Source organism: Haliotis rufescens, unplaced genomic scaffold, assembly GCF_023055435.1.
Source record: "Haliotis rufescens isolate VD_foot unplaced genomic scaffold, xgHalRufe1.0.p SCAF_14, whole genome shotgun sequence".
NCBI classification, from domain to species: domain Eukaryota; kingdom Metazoa; phylum Mollusca; class Gastropoda; order Lepetellida; family Haliotidae; genus Haliotis; species Haliotis rufescens.
The window spans coordinates 6021731-6045207 of NW_025963824.1; the positions used below are offsets into that span (position 1 = coordinate 6021731).

The 23477-nt window shown below is 45.4% G+C and overlaps 1 protein-coding gene across 1 annotated transcript in view; it reads left to right on the forward strand.

The window, feature by feature from the left end:
- LOC124142074 (protein FAM214A-like) overlaps positions 1 to 23477 on the forward strand; it is a 51313-nt gene that overhangs the window by 23866 nt on the left and 3970 nt on the right. The window contains exons 2-10 of the mRNA XM_046510339.2: positions 9734 to 9918; positions 11137 to 11339; positions 12267 to 12404; positions 14160 to 15834; positions 16610 to 16741; positions 18364 to 18437; positions 19840 to 19969; positions 21658 to 21816; positions 23018 to 23086. Coding sequence (XP_046366295.2) covers positions 9734 to 9918; positions 11137 to 11339; positions 12267 to 12404; positions 14160 to 15834; positions 16610 to 16741; positions 18364 to 18437; positions 19840 to 19969; positions 21658 to 21816; positions 23018 to 23086 — 2765 coding nt within the window. The remainder of the gene's footprint in view (positions 1 to 9733; positions 9919 to 11136; positions 11340 to 12266; positions 12405 to 14159; positions 15835 to 16609; positions 16742 to 18363; positions 18438 to 19839; positions 19970 to 21657; positions 21817 to 23017; positions 23087 to 23477) is intronic.

A 23477-nucleotide genomic window follows, 5' to 3' on the forward strand; every position in this document is an offset into this window, starting at 1 on the left:
ATGGATAGTCTTGACAAGCTGTATCTGTTGTACACATGGATAGTCTTGAGATGTATCTGTTGTACACATGGATAGTCTTGAGTTGTATCTGTTGTACACATGGATAGTCTTGAGTTGTATCTGTTGTACACATGGATAGTCTTGAGTTGTATCTGTTGTACACATGGATAGTCTTGAGTTGTATCTGTTGTACACATGGATAGTCTTGACAAGCTGTATCTGTTGTACACATGGATAGTCTTGAGATGTATCTGTTGTACACATGGATAGTCTTGAGTTGTATCTGTTGTACACATGGATTGTCTTGAGTTGTATCCGTTGTACACATGGATAGTCTTGACAAGCTGTGTTGCCCCAGCTCTAGGCTGAACCCAGTGAGGCTGTACGTGACAGAGATAGGTCGTCCCAGTTTAACTACAGCACATAGGTGAGCTGGTGCATTGTGAGTGCTGGAGCCTGCAGTCGAGACTTTGATGATGAAGTCATGTTTCTAGTTTCCACACAGAAAGAGTGCGATCTCAGTTTTGATGTGTTTTCCCTTGTAGTTGAGCTTTTTCCTCAGATACCAATTTTATTCTCTGTGGCTAACTAGCTGCCTAGGTGCTTGGATGCAAGATCAGCTTTTAAAGGTGGGTTGAGTGGGACTGATAGCAGGGATGAGGGTGGGGTAATGATGGGGTGGGGGGTGAGGGGTGAGGGAGGTGGCAGGGAAGACCCTGGGGTAATGATGGGGAGGGTTGTGATTGTTGATAGTTGGGCCTTGTATGTTATCATTATAAGGTCTAGTGGACTAAATCTGTTCATAGAATAAAACTATATCTAAAAGTATAGATTTTCAACTCCAAAACAGTATATGTTTCTAAATCATTTTAAAAAATACAACTTCTAAAATCGCAATGAAAAATAAATCATTTGTCTTCTCTAAATGCAGTTGAAGTCAGCTGGTCCAGACTTAATTATTTATAGCCATTTGTCATACGGCTGGAATATTGCTGAATTCAGTGTTAAATAACAAACAAACAAACAAACAAACAAATCTTGTGTAAAATATAAATACATTATTCTGGCCTGTTTAGATATGTACAAAAATGTACAGAAGTACAGATTTTCAACCTCAAAATACTAAAAATAATATATAAATTTTCTAAAATGGCTTTTCACAATGCAAATATTATACACTCTTGTTTAAAATATAAACACAATATTCAGGGTTGTTTAAGCATGTGCAAAAAGGTATAGAGAAGTGGGTTTTTTCCAATAGCATATGTTTTTGAATAAGTCTTAAAAATAGATCTTCTAAAATGGCTTTTCTCAATACAATTAAAGCAGGCCCTTTGTAAACTATAAATACATTACTCTGGGCCGTTTAAATATCACAAACTATTTCCTGTACCTCTTCCCTCCACTGTTAATCATAGCACTGACTCACAGCGGGAGCTTTCCCCATGGCTCGAGTCCAGGCCGCCTTCACGGTTACACTTTTATTGAATTTTGTCCTAAACCCCGACATTTTTGCATCAGCAAATACAACCCCCTGACCTTCAGTGTTCGTCAACACCAACACTGGGTGAGTCATGGGTATGTATACAGCCAAGTCAGTTCCGGACACCATGCACTCCCCAGTGATAGCATGTGACGGTGTTGCCGTGTGTCTTATGTGAAGACACTGTTGTGTCTGATGTGAAGACACTGTTGAGACTCGGTAAAGACACTGTTGAGGCTTGGTGAAGACACTGTTGTGTCTGATGTGAAGACACTGTTGTGTCTTATGTGAAGACACTGTTGTGTCTGATGTGATGACACTGTTGAGGCTTGGTGAAGACACTGTTGTGTCTGATGTGAAGACACTGTTGAGGCTCGGTGATGACACTGTTGTGTCTGATGTGAAGACACTGTTGTGTCTGATGTGAAGACACTGTTGAGACTCAGTGAAGACACTGTTGAGGCTTGTGAAGACACTGTTGTGTCTGATGTGAAGACACTGTTGTGTCTGATGTGAAGACACTGTTGAGGCTCGGTGATGACAATGTTGTGTCTGATGTGAAGACACTGTTGTGTCTGATGTGAAGACACTGTTGAGGCTCGGTGATGACACTGTTGAGACTCGGTGAAGACACTGTTGAGGCTTGGTGATGACACTGTTGAGACTCGGTGATGACACTGTTGTGTCTGATGTGAAGACACTGTTGTGTCTGATGTGAAGACACTGTTGAGACTCAGTGAAGACACTGTTGAGGCTTGTGAAGACACTGTTGTGTCTGATGTGAAGACACTGTTGAGGCTTGGTGATGACACTGTTGAGACTCGGTGAAGACACTGTTGTGTCTGATGTGAAGACACTGTTGAGGCTCGGTGATGACACTGTTGTGTCTGATGTGAAGACACTGTTGTGTCTGATGTGAAGACACTGTTGAGGCTTGGTGATGACACTGTTGAGGCTTGGTGAAGACACTGTTGTGTCTGATGTGAAGACACTGTTGTGTCTGATGTGAAGACACTGTTGAGGCTTGGTGATGACACTGTTGAGGCTTGGTGAAGACACTGTTGTGTCTGATGTGAAGACACTGTTGTGTCTGATGTGAAGACACTGTTGACGATGGAGATGACACTTGTGTCTGATGTGAAGACACTGTTGTGTCTGATGTGAAGACACTGTTGAGGCTCGGTGATGACACTGTTGAGGATGGGGATGACACTGTTCAGGGTTAGAAACTAACATGTTTAGTCTACTAGTCTTTATAATGATAACATATAGCAAAACCCTTAAAAATTGCAAATTTCTACTAGTCCTTATGATACCTTAACTATTGGCCAGTTTGGCAAGGACTACAGGACTAGTGCCAATTTCTAACCCTGCTGTTGAGGATGGAGTTGACACTGTCACTTGGTGTTTGAGGGAATGGCTATAGAGACACCATGGAGGAAACAGCTGTGTCATTGTGTGACTTGTTGGGAGGGGAATGTCATTGTTGAATGACTGGGAGCATGACTTGCAAGCCGACAGTTGCATCGATTGTGATTAAAGCTTTATTTGTTTTTAAAACAGACAGACAAACAGACAGACGGATAGATAGGGTGAGTGAGTGTTCCAATGAAAAAGTCTAGTCCTCATTTATTGATTATGTGTTTAACGTGAGTGAGTGAGTGAGTGAGTGAGCGTCCATAGGAAATAGTCTAGTTCTAATTCATTATTATGTGTTTAGCGTGAGTGAGCGTCCAAATGAAAAAGTCTAGTTCTAATTCATTGATTGTGTGTTTAGTGTGAGTGAGTGAGTGAGTGAGTGAGTGAGTGAGCATCCATAGGAAAAAGTCTAGTTTTTATTCATTGATTATGTGTTGAGAGTGAGTGCGTGAGTGAGTGTTCAAATGAAAAAGTCTCGTTCTCATTCATTGATTCTGTGTTTAGCGTGAGTGAGCGCCCAAATGAAAAAGTCTAGTTCTCATTCATTGATTATGTGTTTAGCATGAATGAGTGGGTAAGTGAGTGAGTGAGTGAGTGAGAGTGAGTGAGTGAGATTGTTCAAATGAACAAATAAATAAAGTCTAGTTCTCATTCATATCAAAGTATCTGATAACTTTCATTGCAATTTCTAAAATTCGTAATTCTTTAAATATGTAACGATGTGAGGTCGTCAGCCGATCCTGGGGCCCACGTCGTACCTTGTCCTCTCTGTAAGAAACCCTAGTCCGGCATGGTGTTTCTGCAATCACGAGTGGTTTCAAATCTAATACATTCCTTTCAGTTTCCTCGTCAGCTTCAGTCATTCAAAATGATCACAGATTTAACGCAGGGATTTTTTGTGTCAAAATATATATCCTTTACACTTGACATGATCTCTTCCCCCGAAGATCCGGGGTAGAATAGGTCTTCAGCATCCCATGCTTACCGTAAAAGGTGACTATGTTTGTCGAAAGAGACGACTAACAGCATCGGGTGGTCAGGCTCGCTGACTTCGTTGATGCATGTCATTGTCAAAATTGTGTAGATCGACACTCATGATGTCAATCACTGTATTGTCTGGTCCAGCCTTGATTTTTTTTACAGACCACCATCATATAGCTGGAATATTGCTGAATGCGACCACCTCCCTCACCCCACCCCCCACCCCATCGTTACCCCACCCTCATCCCTGCTATCAGTCCCACTCAACCCACCTTTAAAAGCTGATCTTGCATCCAAGCACCTAGGCAGCTAGTTAGCAACAGAGAATAAAATTGGTATCTGAGGAAAAAGCTCCACTACAATGGGAAAACATCAAAACTGAGATCGCACTCTTTCTGTGTGGAAACTAGAAACATGACTTCATCATCAAAGCCTCGACTGCAGGCTCCAGCACCCACAATGCACCAGCTCACCTATGTGCTGTAGTTAAACTGGGACGACCTATCTCTGTCACGTACAGCCTCACTGGGTTCAGCCTAGAGCTGGGGCAACACAGCTTGTCAAGACTATCCATGTGTAAATAATCCTTGATCTTAATGATAGAAGTTACAATGTATGTGTCTCAATTCAGACAGGAAATTCATGTGCAGATGGCAAATACCAAATTCGCCGTAATAAGCACCCAGGGCGCTCTCAAAATTAGAAATAGGGGGCTCTTATTAGAATACTATTTTGGAGAAAGATCGTAAATTTCGTGGTTTATGTTTACAGCCTGAAATGTTTATATACAACAGATATATTTTTCCAGAATTTAATTGCCCATAATTAAGGGTGCATATAACACATGAGTGCGTATTATACATGAATATATAAGTCTTGTGTACATTGATCAATCAGAAGGGGTGCTAATTGGGATTATTAACTAGCCAACGTATTAGCAAATATCGCCGTGGGCGCTTATTACGTTGAATACGGTAATCCAATCCAACTTATTCAAAATGTAGAATAACATATTCCATAATGGAGAAATAATCTGTTGATTCTAAGTCCTGAACAAGTAGTTTTGATCTCTGGTCAACCGTGACGATTCCGGGGTAGAATAGGTCTTTAGCAGCCCATGCTTACCGTAAAAGGCGACTATGCTTGTCGTAAGAGGTAACTAAAGATCTCAGGTGGTCAGGCTCGCTGACTTGGTTGATGAATGTCTTCGATCCCAATTGCGTGGATCGATGTTCATTATGTCAATCACTTGATTGTCTGGTCGAGACTCGATTATTTACAGACCGCCGTCATATAGCTGGAATATTGCTGAGCGCAGCTTTAAACAACAAACAAACAAACAAAACAAATCTGACTTTGGTTGTTTGATAATTTCCCTAAACAGTAAACTATGTTTATAATGAACACGCTGTTAGCGAACTGACAGATATAACAAACCGGTGTTTTGGCCTTAGCCATTTGCTGTATATATCCTGTATATATGCCTAACGAACTACGATTATAACGAACTAAAATTAAAATATAAAGTTTACAGATTGGCGTAGAAGTTTGTTAGCATTGCTTAGTCGAGCGTGATGCTTTATACGGTGAATATTTATTTTAAATCAATACTGTAAATCTTGAAATTAACGCAAGCGTGAATTAAATACAAAAAATGCGAGTGGTCTTTGCTCGCATTTTTAAACATCGCATTTATATCAACATTAAGACATTTTGGATAGCAAAAATACCAATACGCTGATGTATTCAACACCACTGTTTATTGTGCAGCACGTGTATATAAAGTATATAAACAATGTCATTCAAACACTAATTACGTCCTGTGAATTGTCACTGCTGGGGTCAAGACTTGAGTTCTACTCACTTATGTCATCACTGATCACACCTGCAAGTCCAGACAGACGCCACCCATACAACACGGTGTCTTTGTTCTTTGCGACTGCGTCAAAGCCCGACACAAGCCAGCGCGCATGTATTGTTTTAGCGGAAGTACTCTACTCAGCGCTAATAAGCGGTGCTATTTGGTGTGTGATTGGATTAATGTAAGGTTGGATTAAGGTGAGGATTCTAAACCTGACTGAGGACATCTTTTGATAGAAATCCACTGATGCTTGAGAGGAGGGGGGGTCGCATTCATATTGCGTTGCATTTTTGGGTAGGGTCCGGTGGTCGCATTCTTTTGGAGACACATTAATTTCATGATTTACAATATATCTTCAACCTGAAACACAGGCCTCAAAGTTGCAACTAAAACGGACACCAATGCGACCTAAATTTCAATTTGTCTACTGTCTAAAATTCAGAAGTAGCCAAATGACTACTTGGAAATATCTTGTGGCGACTAATTTCTATTGCTACACATATGTAGACACATATAAACATGTCTGCTGCTAATTGTACTCGCAAATAATTCCTCTTAAAGTCAACAATGAACCGAAATACATAAATATTAATTTAATTTTATTTTAGTTGATAATTTATTGGATAAGCAAGGATATACCTATATAATCTTTTAACATAAATTGCATAAATTGTTTGAGTCACAAGTAACAAAACTCAAGTACAGTTTCCACTAATATACAATAATAGTTATTTGATCAAAGATAATTTCAAACGCTTTTGGCTACCTACAATTAACTTAACTTCTTAATTTTACCACTGGCTACCTGGAAAAAAATACTTGTAGCCATACGGCTACTTGGTAAAAATTGAAACTTTGAGGCCTGAAACAGTATATATTTTTAATGAAGTCAGCTTCTAATATGTCACTAAAAGTCACTAAATACTTAATGCTGGGGCTTTTGTAAAACCATAAACTATTGATCTGGCCTTTTGGAGTATGTACAAAACATGTTTAGATTTGTGTATGCATCACACGTACGACTTTTTGTCCTCAAGATTGAATCCACATGATCCAGCTGCTGTGTCCTGTACAGAGGAACGAGCGAGTATGTTCTTGTATGTGTGGGACCCTTGAAGATCCGGGGTAGAACAGGTCTTCAGCAACCCATGCTTGCCGTAAAACTATGCTTGTTGTAAGAGGCGACTATGTTCGTCGTAGGAGACAACTAACGGGATCGGGTGGTCAGGCTCGCTAATGCATGTCATCGATCCCAATTGCGGTGATCGATTCTCATGATGTAAGTCACTGGATTGTCTGGTCCAGACTTGATTATTTACAGACTGCCGTCATATAGCTGGAATATTGCTGAGTGCGGCGTTAAACAACGAACAAACATGATAAACCTAGGTTGCAGGGACCTATATTCATCCCATGTATTAAGTATGGAGTATTAAGCAGGTGGTGGTGTTACTTGCAGTTAGCCATGCACCACACTTCTACTGAGTTGAGGGGCGGTCGGGTAGCCTAGTGGTTAAAGCGTTCGCTCGTCTCGCCGAAGACTCGTGTTCGATTCCCAACATTGGTACAATGTGTGAAGCCCATTTCTGGTGTCCCCCGCCGTGATATTGCTGGAATATTGCTAAAAGCGGCGTAAAACCACACTCACTCACTCTACCGAGTTGAAATCAATATGTGATGAAAGATAGCCAAGCACATCAAAGTGTCAAAGGTCAAGGTCACATTTGAGTTGATGTTAAAAGTTGTATGTGTGTGTGAACTGTGCCTGATGTCTTTGTTTCTTAGTGGTATAACGATACAGCGACACAGTATTGTATCCCGATATGAAGTCTGGTTTCCAATACATCGATTTACAAGTCCTGTATTACATTACAAGCTATATTGTGTAAAATATATGTGGTTTACTCAGATTCTCTAGCATTTCCCTGTTGGCTATGTATTGGAGAAAACACGCTCACGAGGTTTTGGTAGACAGAGCATGCCCTGGGGAGAGGGAAAAACAAAGGGGGCGAAGCCCCCGCGGTTTTTCCCGACCCCCAGGGCATGCTCTGTCTACCAAAACCGAGGGAAAGTGTTTTTCCATGCTTATAAACCGAAAAAAGAAACTTAAAACAACGTTTATCAACATTTTTATGTTTCGAACATACTTTCCATGAACCTTAGGAAACGCGCGTAAAATATCTGTTGCTGGCGTATGGATCTTGAAAAGGACATTCTAAAAACCAGTGAGGCTTATCAACACCTCTGTAGCCTCGTGGTACAATCACTGGGCTACAGATATGAAGGTTGCGAGTTCGATCCTCGGGAATATAAAGAAAACATTTGATTTTACATTTCATTACATGATACAATCTGAACGGAAGTTATATTAATAAAATACCCAGGACATTACAACGTCCCTGTTAAGGAGATTTAACCCGACTGGAAAGTAAAACCTCACATTAGGTCTTAATGCCTATAGAAAAGAGTCTCTTACTTAATAGCGATCCCAATGAATAGGTTTATAAGTGTAGGAGAAACCATTTCTACGAGGGATTACCTAAACCCTGACATGAGGTGACACCGGATGTCAGGGTTTACAATCGCTGGTAATCCCGAGGAGAAATGGTTTGTTTAACTAATAAGCCGACTCATCGCATAGACAACTTTTTAAATAAAATACTACTATAAAAACTCTCAAATGTATAACCTGTATCGGAGATGATATCGCCTGCAGTTGTGAACTCAGTTCAATGAAACCGGTGACCTCAGAACGTGGGTTTCGCATCGGTGCGAAATCTGCACGTGCGTCTCGCAATGGCACGAAATCTGCACGTGCATCTCGTAGGCTGTTCGTAGTTTTTGTTCTATCAAGGGTTTACAAGGATTGTAAGCCCTCCTACAAGGTGTTACCACAATTTCAAAAACTCCATATCAAGTTACACAAACAGCCAGTAGGTTTATAAAAGTGGCACATTCACAGTGACCTCGAGCCTATATGTTGCTGCCCTCAATATCCCATCTTCCATCTCTGGAATCTCTGAGTCAGGGTTGTGATTTACTTGCTTAAAGAAAGAATATCAATCAAGTAAAAGTACTGTATCCAGACACGATTCATAGTATCATGACACATATTACGCCTCTAGCGTTTCAGGAATGACTAGGGGCGGTCGGGTAGCCTAGTGGTTTAAGCGTTCGCTCGTCACGCCAAAGACCCAGGTTCGATTCCCAACATGGGTACAATGTGTGAAGCCCATTTCTGGTGTCCCCTGCTGTGATATTGCTGGAATATTGCTAAAAGCGGCGTAAAACCATACTCACTCACTCTGGTATCCCCCGATGTGATATTGCTGGAATATTGCTAAAAGCAGTGTTAACCCATACTCTCTCATTCTGGTGTCCCCCTCTGTGATAATGCTGGAATAGTGCTAAAAGTGGCGTAAAACCATACTCTCTCACTCTGGTATCCCCCATTGTGATATTGCTGGAATATTGCTAAAAGCGGCATAAAACCATACTCTCTCACTCTGGTATCCCCCGCTGTGATATTGCTGGATTATTGCTAAAAACAGCGTAAAACCATACTCTCTCACTCTGGTATCCCCCGCCGTGATATTGCTGGAATATTGCTGAAAGCAGCGTAAAACCATACTCACTCACTCTGGTGTCCCCGTCGTGATGTTGCTGGAATATTGCTAAAAGCGGCGTAAAACCATTCTCACTCACTCTGGTGTCCCCCGCCGTGATATTGCTGGAATATTGCTAAAAGCAGCGTAAAAGCAGCATTCTGTGATATTGCTGGAATATTACTAAAAGCAGCGTAAAATTATACTCATTCATTCTGGTGTCCCCCGCAGTGATATTGCTGGAATATTGCTAAAAGCAGCGTAAAAGCAGCGTTCTGTGATATTGCTGGAATATTGCTAAAAGCAGCGTAAAACCATGCTCACTCACACTCACGCAGGAATGACTAATACAAGTAGACTCACAGTCTAATATCTGTGTTTCAGGAACAGCTGATGCTGATGATATGGAAGAGACTGATAAGGACCCACAGGATTTGTTGCTGGAGCTAGGGCTGATGGTGCTGGAGGCTCGGACCCCGGACCCGTCGGCCAAGGGCAGGATAGATGGCCCCCACTGCCCCCAGTCCTGGCGAGCTCAGGCTCATGCGTGTAGTGATGATCAGTTGGAGGTAGGTCCGGTCAGAGCTTGCGTCCCTGGTGATGTGACCCGTGAAGATTCCGGGGTAGAATAGGTCTTCAGCAACCCATACTTGTCGTAAAAGACGTCTAACGGGATCGGGTGGTCAGGCTCGCTCCGAATTGCTTAGATCGATGCTCATGATGTCAATCACTGGATTGTATGGTCCAGACTTGATTATTTTACAGACCGCCGTCATATAGCTGGAATATTGTTGAGTGCGGCGTTAAACAACAAACAAAGAAAACAAACAAAAAAAACAACCAAATTTCCCAACCCCCTATTACCTGACCCTACCCGGGTACCCACCCCCCTATTACCTGACCCTACCAGGGTACCCCCACCCCCCTATTACCTGACCCTACCCGCCCCCTATTACCTGACCCTACCCGGGTACCCACCAACCTATTACCGACCCCCCTATTACCCGACACTACCCGGGTACCCACAGACCTAGCCTCCACCCACCAGCCCTTAGCCCAGCCCCAAACCCCCAGCCCAGACCTAGCCTCCAACCACCAGCCCTCAGCCCAGCCCCAAACCCCCAGCCAAGACCTAGCCTCCAACCACCAGCCCTCAGGCCAGCCCCAAACCCCCAGCCCAGACCTAGCCTCCATCCACCAGCCCTTAGCCCAGCCCCAAACCCCCAGCCCAGACCTAGCCTCCAACCACCAGCCCTCAGCCCAGCCCCAAACCCCCAGCCAAGACCTAGCCTCCAACCACCAGCCCTCAGGCCAGCCCCAACCCCCAGCCCAACCCTAGCCTCCAACCACCAGCCCCACCCCAGCCCCAACCCCCAGCCCCAACCCCCAGCCCAGACCTAGCCTCCAACCACCAGCCCAGACCTAGCCTCCAACCACCAGCCCCACCCCAGCCCCAACCCCCAGCCCTAACCCCCAGCCCAGCCCTAGCCTCCAACCACCAGCCCCACCCCAGCCCCAACCCCCAGCCCCAACCCCCAGCCCAGCCCTAGCCTCCAACCACCAGCCCAGACCTAGCCTCCAACCACCAGCCCAGACCTAGCCCCCAACCACCAGCCCTCAGCCCCCAGCCACCAGCCCTCAGCCTCCAGCCCCACCTCCAGTTTATTACATAGTTGGACTCAAAGGGCAAAAGGAGCAGTGTACACAGAAATGACTGGTCCTTCCGGAAATGTACTAGTCTATGTTTAGGGGACATAAGTTCATTATTAACACTATTGTGTGTGCAGTGCCGGCGTGCGTGTGAGCTGGAGGAACAGCTGGACCTCCTGTGGAGGAACAACATCCCCGCCTGTATCGACATCCTTCTCTACCCCGACTGTGTGCACGGCCACAGGGAGGCACAGGTGCTGGAGGTCGCCGATCACACAGGCCAGGCCATGGATGACTACCTGCTGCTCGAGAGGTGGACCTTCAAGTTCTGCAAAAAGAGGTGAGTTCAGGAGCGGAGGCTGTGCTTCAAGGGGTGGACTTGTGTGAAGGGGTGGACTAGTGTCAAGGGGTGTACGTGGTTCAAAGGGTGGACTTGTGTCAAGGGGTGGACATGGTTCAAAGGGTGGACTTGAGTCAAGGGGCGTATGTGGTTCAAGGGGTGGGTGTGTCAAGGGGTGGACTTGTGTCAAGGGGTGTACATGGTTTTAGGGGTGGACTTGTGTCAAGGGGTGTATGTGGTTCAAAGGGTGGACTTGTGTCAAGGGGTGGACATGGTTCAAAGGGTGGACTTGAGTCAAGGGGTGGACTTGTGTCAAAGGGTGGACTTGTGTCAAGGGGTGTACATGGTTCAAGGGGTGGACTTGTGTCAAGGGGTGTACATGGTTCAAGGGGACGACTTATCTCAAGGGGTGGACTTGGGTCAAGGGTCGGACTTGTGTGAAGGGGTGGACTTGTGTCAAAGGGTGGACTTGTGTCAAAGGGTGGACTTGTGTCAAGGGGTGGACTTGTGTCAAGGGGCGTACGTGGTTCAAGGGGTAGACTTGTGTCATGGGTAGGACTTGTGTCAAGGGGAGGACTTGTGTCAAGGGGTGGACTTGTGTCAAGGGGAGGACTTGTGTCAAGGGGTGGACTTGTGTCAAGGGGTGGACTTGTGTCAAGGGGCGTACGTGGTTCAAGGGGTAGACTTGTGTCATGGGTAGGACTTGTGTCAAGGGGAGGACTTGTGTCAAGGGGAGGACTTGTGTCAAGGGTCGGACTTGTGTCAAGGGGTGGACTTGTGTCAAGGGGTGGACTTGTGTCAAGGGGTGGACCTGTGTCAAGGTGTGGACCTGTGTCAAGGGGTGGACTTGTGTCAAAGGGACGACTTATCTCAAGGGGAGGAGTATATTCATCTTTGTTCTCATCCATCACGTTGTTGTGTTTTCAGACATATGGACATGGTGAGCGGGCGCAGCGTGGGGCCGTCCATGCTGCTGCAGGCTGTCAAGTCTTACCTCCACTTCTCCCAGCTCAGCTCCTGGCTGTTGTCTTCAGAGGGGAAACTACCCCTCACCATTGTCTACAGGTAACCATGACGACTACTGCCAGGCACTAAGACACTACCGTTTATCTATATGTATCAGTTTATCTAATATAGGAACCAAGGTAACTACTGTACTTTTGGCCAGTGGGGAAGGCTAGTGGTTAAGGCATTTGCCCATCAGGTTCTATTCCCACACAGGCACAAATACGATTCCCATGTCCGTATGATATTTGGGAATTCGGTGGAAAGCCTACTTATTAAAGAGAAGATGTTTTAATGCTTATTTTTACATAATGGCATTGAATGCAATTTCAAAATACAATTTCTTCTTTGAGAGGCATTTAGAAGTTGGAGTACTAAGTAAGGATAAGATTTATGGATAAACAACTTTTATATTACAATTAGGAAAACGTTTCGGTGTAGGGGGCCAGGTGGCCCAGTCGTCTAAGGCGCCGCGATTCGCTGTGCAGAGTTGCGTCCCTTGGGCACGCCAGAAACTTATGATTGTGGGTTTGAATCCCGGTTTGCCCCGATTATGTTTCTAGGTTTGTCAGCAAACCATGGGTTTCGACGAAGTGGTAAACGTCCAAGACCTGCATCACTTGGGGCTTTCCTCCCACATTAAGCTGACACGCCGCGATATAACTGGAATACTGTTAAAAGCCGCGATTCGCTGTGCAGAGTTGCGTCCCTTGGGCACGCCAGAAACTTATGATTGTGGGTTCGAATCCCGGTTTGCCCCGAATTTGTTTCTAGGTTTGTCAGCAAACCGTGGGTTTCGACAAAGTGGTAAACATCCAAGACCTGCATCACTTGGGGCTTTCCTCCCACATTAAGCTGACACGCCGCGATATAACTGGAATACTGTTAAAAGCGGCGTTAAACCCTCACTCACTCACTCCTGTGGGTACCCAGGTTGTACTCAGTACCCATCCGCCCCGGGTACCCGAGTTACCCGTCCCAGCCCTTGTCGATGTACCCTCTATGTTAGTTTATGTTACCCCTCTGAGCTCGGGGCCGCCTCCGTGGTCTTGTGGTAGAGCGTCCGCCCGGAGAGTGGAATGTCCGGGGTTCGATCCCCGGCCGCGTCATACCAAAAGACGTTAAAAGATGGTACTTGTTGTTACCCTGTCTGGCGCTTGACATTAAGGGGCTAAAACAAGGACTGGTGGGCTCAGAGTCAGTATACTGTGTCTGAGTGGAGTATTCATGTTAAACTGCGGCATGGTATCTCAGTGAGCTAGCACTATAAATCGGCATCAGTCCGGACTAGTACAAGCAGCCACACACACACGTGCATGCACGTCGCTATATAAGTGCAATAATCCTGGACGCGACGTTAAACCCAATTTCACCTCACCTCTGAGCTCGGGGAAGATAAACAAAAAGATAGGGTACATCAACCTATGTCTCCTGAAAGACCAATGGACGACTTACCATAATCGACGTAATAAGCGCCCAGGGTGCTCTCAAAATTAGAAATAGGGGGCTCTTAATAGAATGTTATTTCGGTGAAAAAAAAAGAAAGTTGAAAGATAAATTTCGTGGTTTATGCTGACAGCCTGAAATGTTTATATACGACAGATATATTTTTCCAGAATTTAATTGCGTATTATATGCGAATAAATAAGTCTTTTGTACATTGATCAAATCGGAAGGGGTGCTAATTGGGATTGTTCACCAGCAAATATATTAGTAAATATCGCCGTGGGCGCTTATTAGAGCAGGGCGGTTATTACGTCTAATACGGTATATTGTTTTAAGTAGTCTGTGTTAAACAATGTTTCTTCGTTACAGGTCCTATGCACCAGGCGAGAGCATTGGACACGACTTTTGTGAAAAACCTGACAAGCACAGCTTTCCCCAGGTTGACCTTGAGCACTATGAGTTCAAAGTTCAAGTATCGGCCACCCCGCGTCGAGATCTGGTACACCTGCAGTGTCGACTCCCTGTAGAGGGACCAACAACCTCATCACCCTCAACCTCATCACCCACAACCTCATCACCCACAACCTCATCATCCACAACCTCTTCACCAACGTCCACGATGAAGGTCATCGGTGATGGACAAAAATGTTCACGGAAAAACCCACCGACAGACGACAAGCACGGTGAGAGAGGACGCACGCTGAAACGTACGCGACATCACCAGAGTGAAATGTCACGACGACGTGAACACAGACGTTACCCTCAAGGCAACCAAATCCTTGAGAAATCCACCAGTTCCAACTCCTCCATGATCCAAAGTCCGACGATCTCAGGAATCCCGTCTTCCACACCCTGTGATACTCGGAACTGTCAGTGGGACTCCCACGCAGAGAGACGAAGTTTTCACAATTACCGTCAACCCAGTTCCAGCACTTTCACGACAGTCACACCTAGACATTCAACCCCAACAGACAGTAAAACGTACCACGTGGACTCCAAATCACACGGAATTCCACCAGAACAGTCCGATTTTAGAGAATCCTATCCCCAGAAATTCCGAATCGAATCCCCTTCTAGACAAATATTTAAAGACAAATTGCTTCCTTTGAAGCCTGACACGTACAGTGACTCTCATCTGAAGGTGGACACGTCCCCAGCGGGCTCCAACTGTCTACACAGCCCCAAGGTGCTCATGACGTCGAACACAAAACCCGAGCAGGTGTACACCAAGAGGAAGTGTCTTGACCTCAGTGGCTCCTCCTCATCCTCCGACTCCACGGAGTGGAACAGTCAGTTCCTGTCCACAAAGATCAAAGACTTGGCCAGCCCTCTCTCAACAGCAGACATACAGTCCTATCTTGCCAGTCTTCAGTCGGTCGCTTACACCAGGCCGCAGACTCAAGAATGTTCTGGTTTTGACATGTGCGTCACGCCAAAGTGTAAGTTCTACCTCGGGACCCGGGACAAAGCTGTTGACAATGGCCTCAAGTCCGAGGACAAAAAATACCCCAAAGTTCCACAACCGCTATTTAACTCTGTTCTTTCCCGCACTGAGTTAAGCAATATTGAGCCAGATTCGACTTCCAGAAGGTGGAAAACTCAAACAGATGATCTCGATAACGTTACCATGAGGTTGCAAGGGTTGTCTCCCTTCACTGCCTCCGAATCTCCACCGACGAAGAAGGAGAAGAGGGACCTGAGGATGCCCTGTGTTACAAAAGCTGAGAATGTTGACAGTAGCAAGACATGTAAAGATGTTGATCGGAAGACAGTGCGACCGGATTCTCCGGGGAAGTCCTTTAAGAGGAAGTACCCGGAGGAGTCGGGTACGAGTAATCACCGGAAATATTCAAATTTGGATGATTCTGGTGTGGTGTCACATGACCTGGATGTGTCCAATGGACATAGTGTAACTTCAACGTGTGATTCTCGTAATGTGTTTTCCCCCTCACATAATTCTGTGACACCACCAGAGGGAGCTGCAGTCAGTGTCAGCCAATCGGAACACTCGCTATGCAATAACTGTGATATACCTATAAGTGAGGTAAGTTGCCATTGTCATATATGCAGAGATTCGTCTTCTTAGAGGAAGAAGGGGCACGGGGGCCCAGTCGTCTAAGGAGCCGCAATTCGCTGTGCAGAGTTGTGTCCCTTGGCCACGCCAGAAACCTATGATTGTGGGTTCGAATCCCGGTTCGCCCCGATTATGTTTCTAGTTTTGTCAGCACCATACCCGTGCTCGTGGGTTTGACCGAAGTTGTAAACGTCTGAGACCCGCATCACTTCGGGCTTTCCTCCTACATTAAGCTGACATGCCGTGATATGACTGGAATACCGTTAAAAGCGGCGTTAAACCCAACTCACTCACTCACTTATGTTTTTGCTATACGAAGCAGTGATTTTGCAAGAAGCAAATGGTATTAGCACATTTTCATGATTGTTTAATCATTTTATGGCATTCATTACCAAATTTGAAAAAAAAAATCTTTTCGTTATTTTTGGAGACAATCAGTCAATGAAAAGGAACGGATTTGAAATTTGGCAAAGGGATTGAGATTTTCATTGAGGGTGGGGTTGGCCTAGTGGTAAAAGCATTGGCTTGTCACACCAAAGACCCGGGTTTGATTCCCACATTGGTACAATGTGTGAAGCCTGTCCTTGAGACTTCCTCGGCGATGTGACACTATTGCTACAAGCATGGTAAAGCTGCATACTGTGGAGTATTTGAATATGACTATTTGTAATGTCGGAGAAGGAAATTAGCTTGTACATTTGCTATGGTTCTTGTAGAAATTGAGTTTGACTGAAATGTTTAACAGAGACTCTCCCATCTGAGGAAGATCCCGACCACGCCCACCTTGGAGGATGCAATGAGCTTCCAACGTCACATGACCAAAAGTGCCTCCATGATGTTTAGCAGTCGTACAGGCCTTCCCACACAGTCTAGTCCGGTGAGTGTCTTCCCACAGTCTAGTGTCTTCCCACAGTGTAGTGTCTTCCCACAGTCTAGTCCGGTGAGTGTCTTCCCACAGACTAGTATCTTCCCACACAGTCTAGTCCGGTGGGTGTCTTCCCACAGTCTAGTGTCTTCCCACAGTCTAGTGTCTTCCCACAGTCTAGTCCGGTGAGTGTCTTCCCACAGTCTAGTGTCTTCCCACAGTCTAGTGTCTTCCCACAGTCTAGTCTGGTGAGTGTCTTCCCACAGTCTAGTGTCTTCCCACAGTCTAGTGTCTTCCCACAGTCGGTGAGTATCTTCCCACACAGTCTAGTGCCTTCCCACACAGTCCAGTCCGGTGAGTGTCTTCCCACAGTCTAGTGCCTTCCCACACAATAGTCCGGTGGGTGTCATCTCTGCACTGATGTGACTGTCTGTCTGTGTGTTTGGTACTCTGCCCCAGATGTGACTGTCTGTCTGTGTGTTTGGTACTCTGCCCCAGATTTGACTGTCTGTCTGTGTGTTTGGTTGTTTGGTAATCTGCCCCAGATGTGACTGTCTGTCTGTGAGCTTGGTACTCTGCCCCAGATGTGACTGTCTGTCTGTGTGTTTGGTACTCTGCCCCAGATGTGACTGTCTGCCTGTGAGCTTGGTACTCTGCCCCAGATGTGACTGTCTGTCTGTGTGTTTGGTTCTCTGCCCCAGATGTGACTGTCTGTCTGTGTGTTTGGTACTCTGCCCCAGATGTGACTGTCTGTCTGTTTGCTTGGTACTCTGCCCCAGATGTGCCTGTCTGTCTGTGTGTTTGGTACTCTGCCCCAGATGTGACTGTCTGTCTGTGTGTTTGGTTCTCTGCCCCAGATGTGACTGTCTGTCTGTGTGTTTGGTACTCTGCCCCAGATGTGACTGTCTGTCTGTGTGTTTGGTTCTCTGCCCCAGATGTGACTGTCTGTCTGTTTGCTTGGTACTCTGCCCCAGATGTGACTGTCTGTCTGTGTGTTTGGTACTCTGCCCTAGATTTGACTGTCTGTCTGTGTGTTTGGTTGTTTGGTAATCTGCCCCAGATGTGACTGTCTGTCTGTGAGCTTGGTACTCTGCCCCAGATGTGACTGTCTGTCTGTGTGTTTGGTTGTTTGGTTCTCTGCCCCAGATGTGACTCTCTATCTGTGTGTTTGGTTCTCTGCCCCAGATGTGACTGTCTGTCTGTGTGTTTGGTTCTCTGCCCCATATGTGACTGTCTGTCTGTGTGTTTGGTTGTTTGGTTCTCTGCCCCAGATGTGTCTGTCTGTCTGTGTGTTTGGTTGTTTGGTTCTCTGCCCCAGATGTGACTGTCTGTCTGTGTGTTTGGTTCTCTGCCCCAGATGTGACTGTCTGTCTCTGTGTTTGGGTACTTGGCCCCAGATGTGACTGTCTGTCTGTGTGTTTGGTTGTTTGGTTCTCTGCCCCAATTGGACTGTCTGTCTGTGTGTTTGGTTGTTTGGTTCTCTGCCCCAGATGTGACTGTCTATCTGTGTGTTTGGTTCTCTGCCCCAGATGTGACTGTCTGTCTGTGTGTTTGGTTCTCTGCCCCAGATGTGACTGTCTGTCTGTGTGTTTGGTTCTCTGCCCCAGATGTGACTGTCTCTCTGTGTGTTTCAGGCTCCCATCAAGAGGAAATCCCTGGGCAGGTTTGACTACGATAGCTCCCTCACAAGCACCAGAGCCATCAAGAAGTGAGCCTTGTCCATCTACAGAATCATATTCCGTATTCGACGTAATAAGCGCCCAGGGCGCTCTCAAAATTAGACATAGGGGGCTCTTATTAGAATATAATTTTGGTGAGAGAAAAAAAAGAGTTGAAAGATCGTAAATTTCATGGTTTATGCTGACAGCCTAAAATGATAGGAAGGAAATGTCTGTGCGTGTATACACAACAGATACATTTTCCAGAATTTAATTGCCCATAAATAAGGGTGCATATAACACACGAGTGTGTGTTATACACGAATAAATAAGTGTACATTGATCAATCGGAAGGGGTTCTAATTGGAATTGTTCACTAGCCAATATTTTAGCAAATATCGCCGTGGGCACTTATTAGAGTGGGGTGCTTATTAGAGTGGGGCGCTTATTGTGTCGAATACGGTTTTAATATTAGAATATTGTTTGGGTGAAAAAAACAGAGTTGAAAGATACATTTCTGGTTATGCTGACAGCCTGAAATGTTTATGTCCGACAGATATATTTTTCCAGAATTTAATTGCCAATAATAAAGGGTGCATATATCACACGAGTGCGTATTATACGCGAATAGGGGAAGGAAGCGGTGCGTATTATATGCGAAATGCGAATACGGTACCAAATAAATGCCAGGTGTCCAGGGACCCAGGCCGGCAACATGAGGCATGCTGGAGTGTCAGACTGAAGTAGGGGATACCAGTGTAAGACTGAATATGCAGATTCTAAACCTGCCTGTGTGTCGGTTAGCAAGGATTACAACAACTTCAGATTAGAGTTACTTCCCTTGGGTTTGAGTAGCAACAGGGAGACAAATGGCCGTCTTTGACAATTGTCAGCAATAATTTATTCAATTCGATTGCATTGATTTATATAATTATCAAGCCTTAGAGTTCGTTTCCTACCATCCCAATAGTACTGGAGTAGTGGAAATAGCCCAGTGGTCATCACTGCCTCAGTGGTAGAGCGTCCGCCCGGAGAGCCCCGGCCGCGTCATACCAAAAGACGTTTAAAGATGGTACTTATTGTTACCCTGTCTGGCGCTCGGCATTAAGGGGTTAAAACAAGGACTGGTCGGCTCGGAGTCAGTATACTGTGTCTGAGTGGGGTATTTATGTTAAACTGCGGCATGGTATCTCAGTGAGCTAGCACTATAAATCGGCATCAGTCCGGACTAGTACAAGCAGCCACACAAACACACACACGTACATGCAATGAGTATAAGTGCAATAATCTTGGACGCGACGTTAAACCCCATTTCACCTCACCTCGCCTCGCCTCGCCCTCGCCTCGCCTCGCCTCGCCTCGCCTCACCTCACCTCACCTCACCTCACCTCACCTCACCTCATCTCACCCAGCGGTCACCTCTCATAGTAATCCCATGTCACCTGCTTCCAGTGCTATCTCCTGCTCTAAGTTGGTCCTGGGCCCCACGGCAGACGACACGGAGCAGCAGACGGACAACATGGGCAGAGTGCTGAGTACAAGTGCACCAGCCTCCACCAACTGTCTGCTGGGAAACTTTGAGGTCAGTCATGGTAACATGGGGTAACAGCCCAGACTCCCTTAGAAGCCCGAAGTTCTACTCGTCGTAGAGATGCCTTTAACATTAGAGTACTGTCAGGCTAATGGGCTAGTGCCAAGTTGCATCTCTGCTTCTTATGTCCTTTGTGACCTCTCTACATCAGACTGTGACCTCTGTTCCCTCTCTATGAGACTAGAGTGACCACTATCTCCTCTACATCAGACTGTGACCTCTGTTCCCTCTCTATGAGACTAAAGTGACAACTATCTCCTCTACATCAGACTGTGACCTCTGTTCCCTCCCTATCAGACTAAAGTGACCACTATCTCCTCTACATCAGACTGTGACCTCTGTTCCCTCCCTATCAGACTAACGTGACCACTATCTCCTCTACATCAGACTGTGACCTCTGTTCCCTCCCTATCAGACTAAAGTGACCACTATCTCCTCTACATCAGACTGTGACCTCTGTTCCCTCCCTATCAGACTAAAGTGACCACTATCTCCTCTACATCAGACTGTGACCTCTGTTCCCTCTCTATGAGACTAAAGTGACAACTATCTCCTCTACATCAGACTGTGACCTCTGTTCCCTCCCTATCAGACTAAAGTGACCACTATCTCCTCTACATCAGACTGTGACCTCTGTTCCCTCCCTATCAGACTAAAGTGACCACTATCTCCTCTACATCAGACTGTGACCTCTGTTCCCTCCCTATCAGACTAAAGTGCCACTATCTCCTCTACATCAGACTGTGACCTCTGTTCCCTCCCTATCAGACTAAAGTGACCACTATCTCCTCTACATCAGACTGTGACCTCTGTTCCCTCCCTATCAGACTTAAGTGACCACTATCTCCTCTACATCAGACTGTGACCTCTGTTCCTCTCTATCAGACTAAAGTGACCACTTTCTCCTCTACATCAGACTGTGACCTCTGTTCCCTCTCTATCAGACTAAAGTGACTACTATCTCCTCTACATCAGACTAAAGTGACCTCTGTTCCTCTACATCAGACTAAAGTGACCTCTGTTCCCACTACATTGGACTAAAGTGACCTCTGTTCCCACTACATCAGACTAAAGTGACCTCTATCCCCTCTACATCAGACTAAAGTGACCTCTGTTCCACTACATCAGACTAAAGTGACCTCTGTTCCACTACATCGGACTAAAGTGACCTCTGTTCCACTACATTGGACTAAAGTGACCTCTGTTCCACTACATCAGACTAAAGTGACCTCTTTCCCACAACATCGAAATAAAGTGACCTCTGTCCCCTCTAGATCAGACTACAGTGACCTCTGTTCCCTTCGTCTGCTTCATCAGTGTAATAGGACCCTTAAGGGGCGGTTTGGTAGCCTAGTGGTTAAAGCGTTCGCTCGTCACGCCGAAGACCCGGGTTTGATTCCTGACATGGGTACAATGTGTGAAGCCCATTTCTGGTGTCCCCCGCCGTGATATTGCTGGAATATTGCTAAAAGCGGCGTAAAACCATACTCAGTCAGTCAGTCATTCATAGGACCCTTATCCCCTCTTCATAAGACTAAGGTGACTTCTGTTCCCACTACATCGGACTAAATCCTCCTCCTCCTTGCGATTGCCTACAACTGTTAAGCATCAAGATGAGTTGTTACACCCAGTGTACAATAAACCCAGACATGTCATATCAGTATTTGTCCCTCTTTCAGGAGTCTGTGTTGAATGGACGTATTGAACCAATCGGGGTAGTGGATGGATTCACTGCAGAGATCGGAGCCAGCGGGTCGTTTTGTCCCAAGCATGTGATACTGCCAGTCACATCGTACTTCTTCAAACTGTCGGATGATAACGCACCGTCACCGTACCTGGTAAGTCTATCTGTTGTTGTTATAGTCGTGATAGCCCCCTGTGATCGAGTTTGTTTGCTTGTTTGTTTCTTAACGCCCACTCAGCAATATTTCAGCTATATAACGGCGGTATGTAATTAATAGAGTCAGAAAACAAGGACTGGTCGGCTCGGAGTCAGTTCAATGACCACATAGGTACTATGTGTGAAGTCCATTTCTGGTGTCCCCCACCGTAATATTGCTGGAATATTGCTAAAAGTGGCGTAAAACCAGACTCACTCACTCACTCTCTCACTTCGTCTATTAACATCTTTTGATATAACACAGTCAGGAATCGTGGAATGGATCATTGTGGATGATGATGATGATGATGATGATGATGATGGATCGTGGATCATTGTGGATGATGATGATGATGGATCGTGGGTCATTGTGGATGATGATGATGATGGATCGTGGGTCATTGTGGATGATGATGATGATGATGATGATGATGATGATGATGATGGATCGTGGATCATTGTGGATGATGATGATGATGGATCGTGGGTCATTGTGGATGATGATGATGATGATGATGATGATGGATCATTGTGGATGATGATGATGATGATGATGATGATGGATCATTGTGGATGATGATGATGATGATGATGATGATGATGATGATGATGGATCATTGTGGATCATTGTGGATGATGATGATGATGATGATGATGGATCATTGTGGATCATTGTGGATGATGATGATGATGATGATGATGATGATGATGGATCATTGTGGATGATGATGATGATGATGATGATGGATCATTGTGGATCATTGTGGATGATGATGATGATGATGATGATGATGATGATGGATCATTGTGGATGATGATGATGATGATGATGATGATGATGGATCGTGGATCATTGTGGATGATGATGATGATGGATCGTGGGTCATTGTGGATGATGATGATGATGATGATGATGATGGATCATTGTGGATGATGATGATGATGATGGATCATTGTGGATCATTGTGGATGATGATGATGATGATGATGATGGATCATTGTGGATCATTGTGGATGATGATGATGATGATGATGATGATGATGATGATGATGATGATGGATCATTGTGGATGATGATGATGATGATGATGATGATGGATCATTGTGGATCATTGTGGATGATGATGATGATGATGATGATGATAATGATGATGTTTCAGGGTCACATGAACCTGGAGAGCCTGGGGAAGAGAGGATACCACATTCCGAAGAAAGGCACAGTGCAAGTGGTAGGTGGTTGTACACTGTCAGATTGTTCGTGTCAGTACTTGCTCCGTGGATAATTCTCACCGACATGGGTACAATGTGTGAAGCCCATTTCTGGTGGTTCCCGCCGTGATATTGCTGGAATATTGCTAAAAGCGGCGTAAAACCATACTCACTCACTCACTCACTCAATTGATGACATCTTACAATCTAGGCAGTATAAGTTGTACAGTTCTGTCTTCCAGTTTGACCATAAATGCCTCACTGACGTCTATGACAGTACATGTATATGTGACCAACTCCGTGGTCTAGTAGTAGAGTGTTCACCCGGAGAGTGGAAGGTCCGGGGCTTGATCCCCGGCCGCGTCATACCAAAAGACGTTAAGATGGTACTTGTTGTTACCCTGTCTGGCG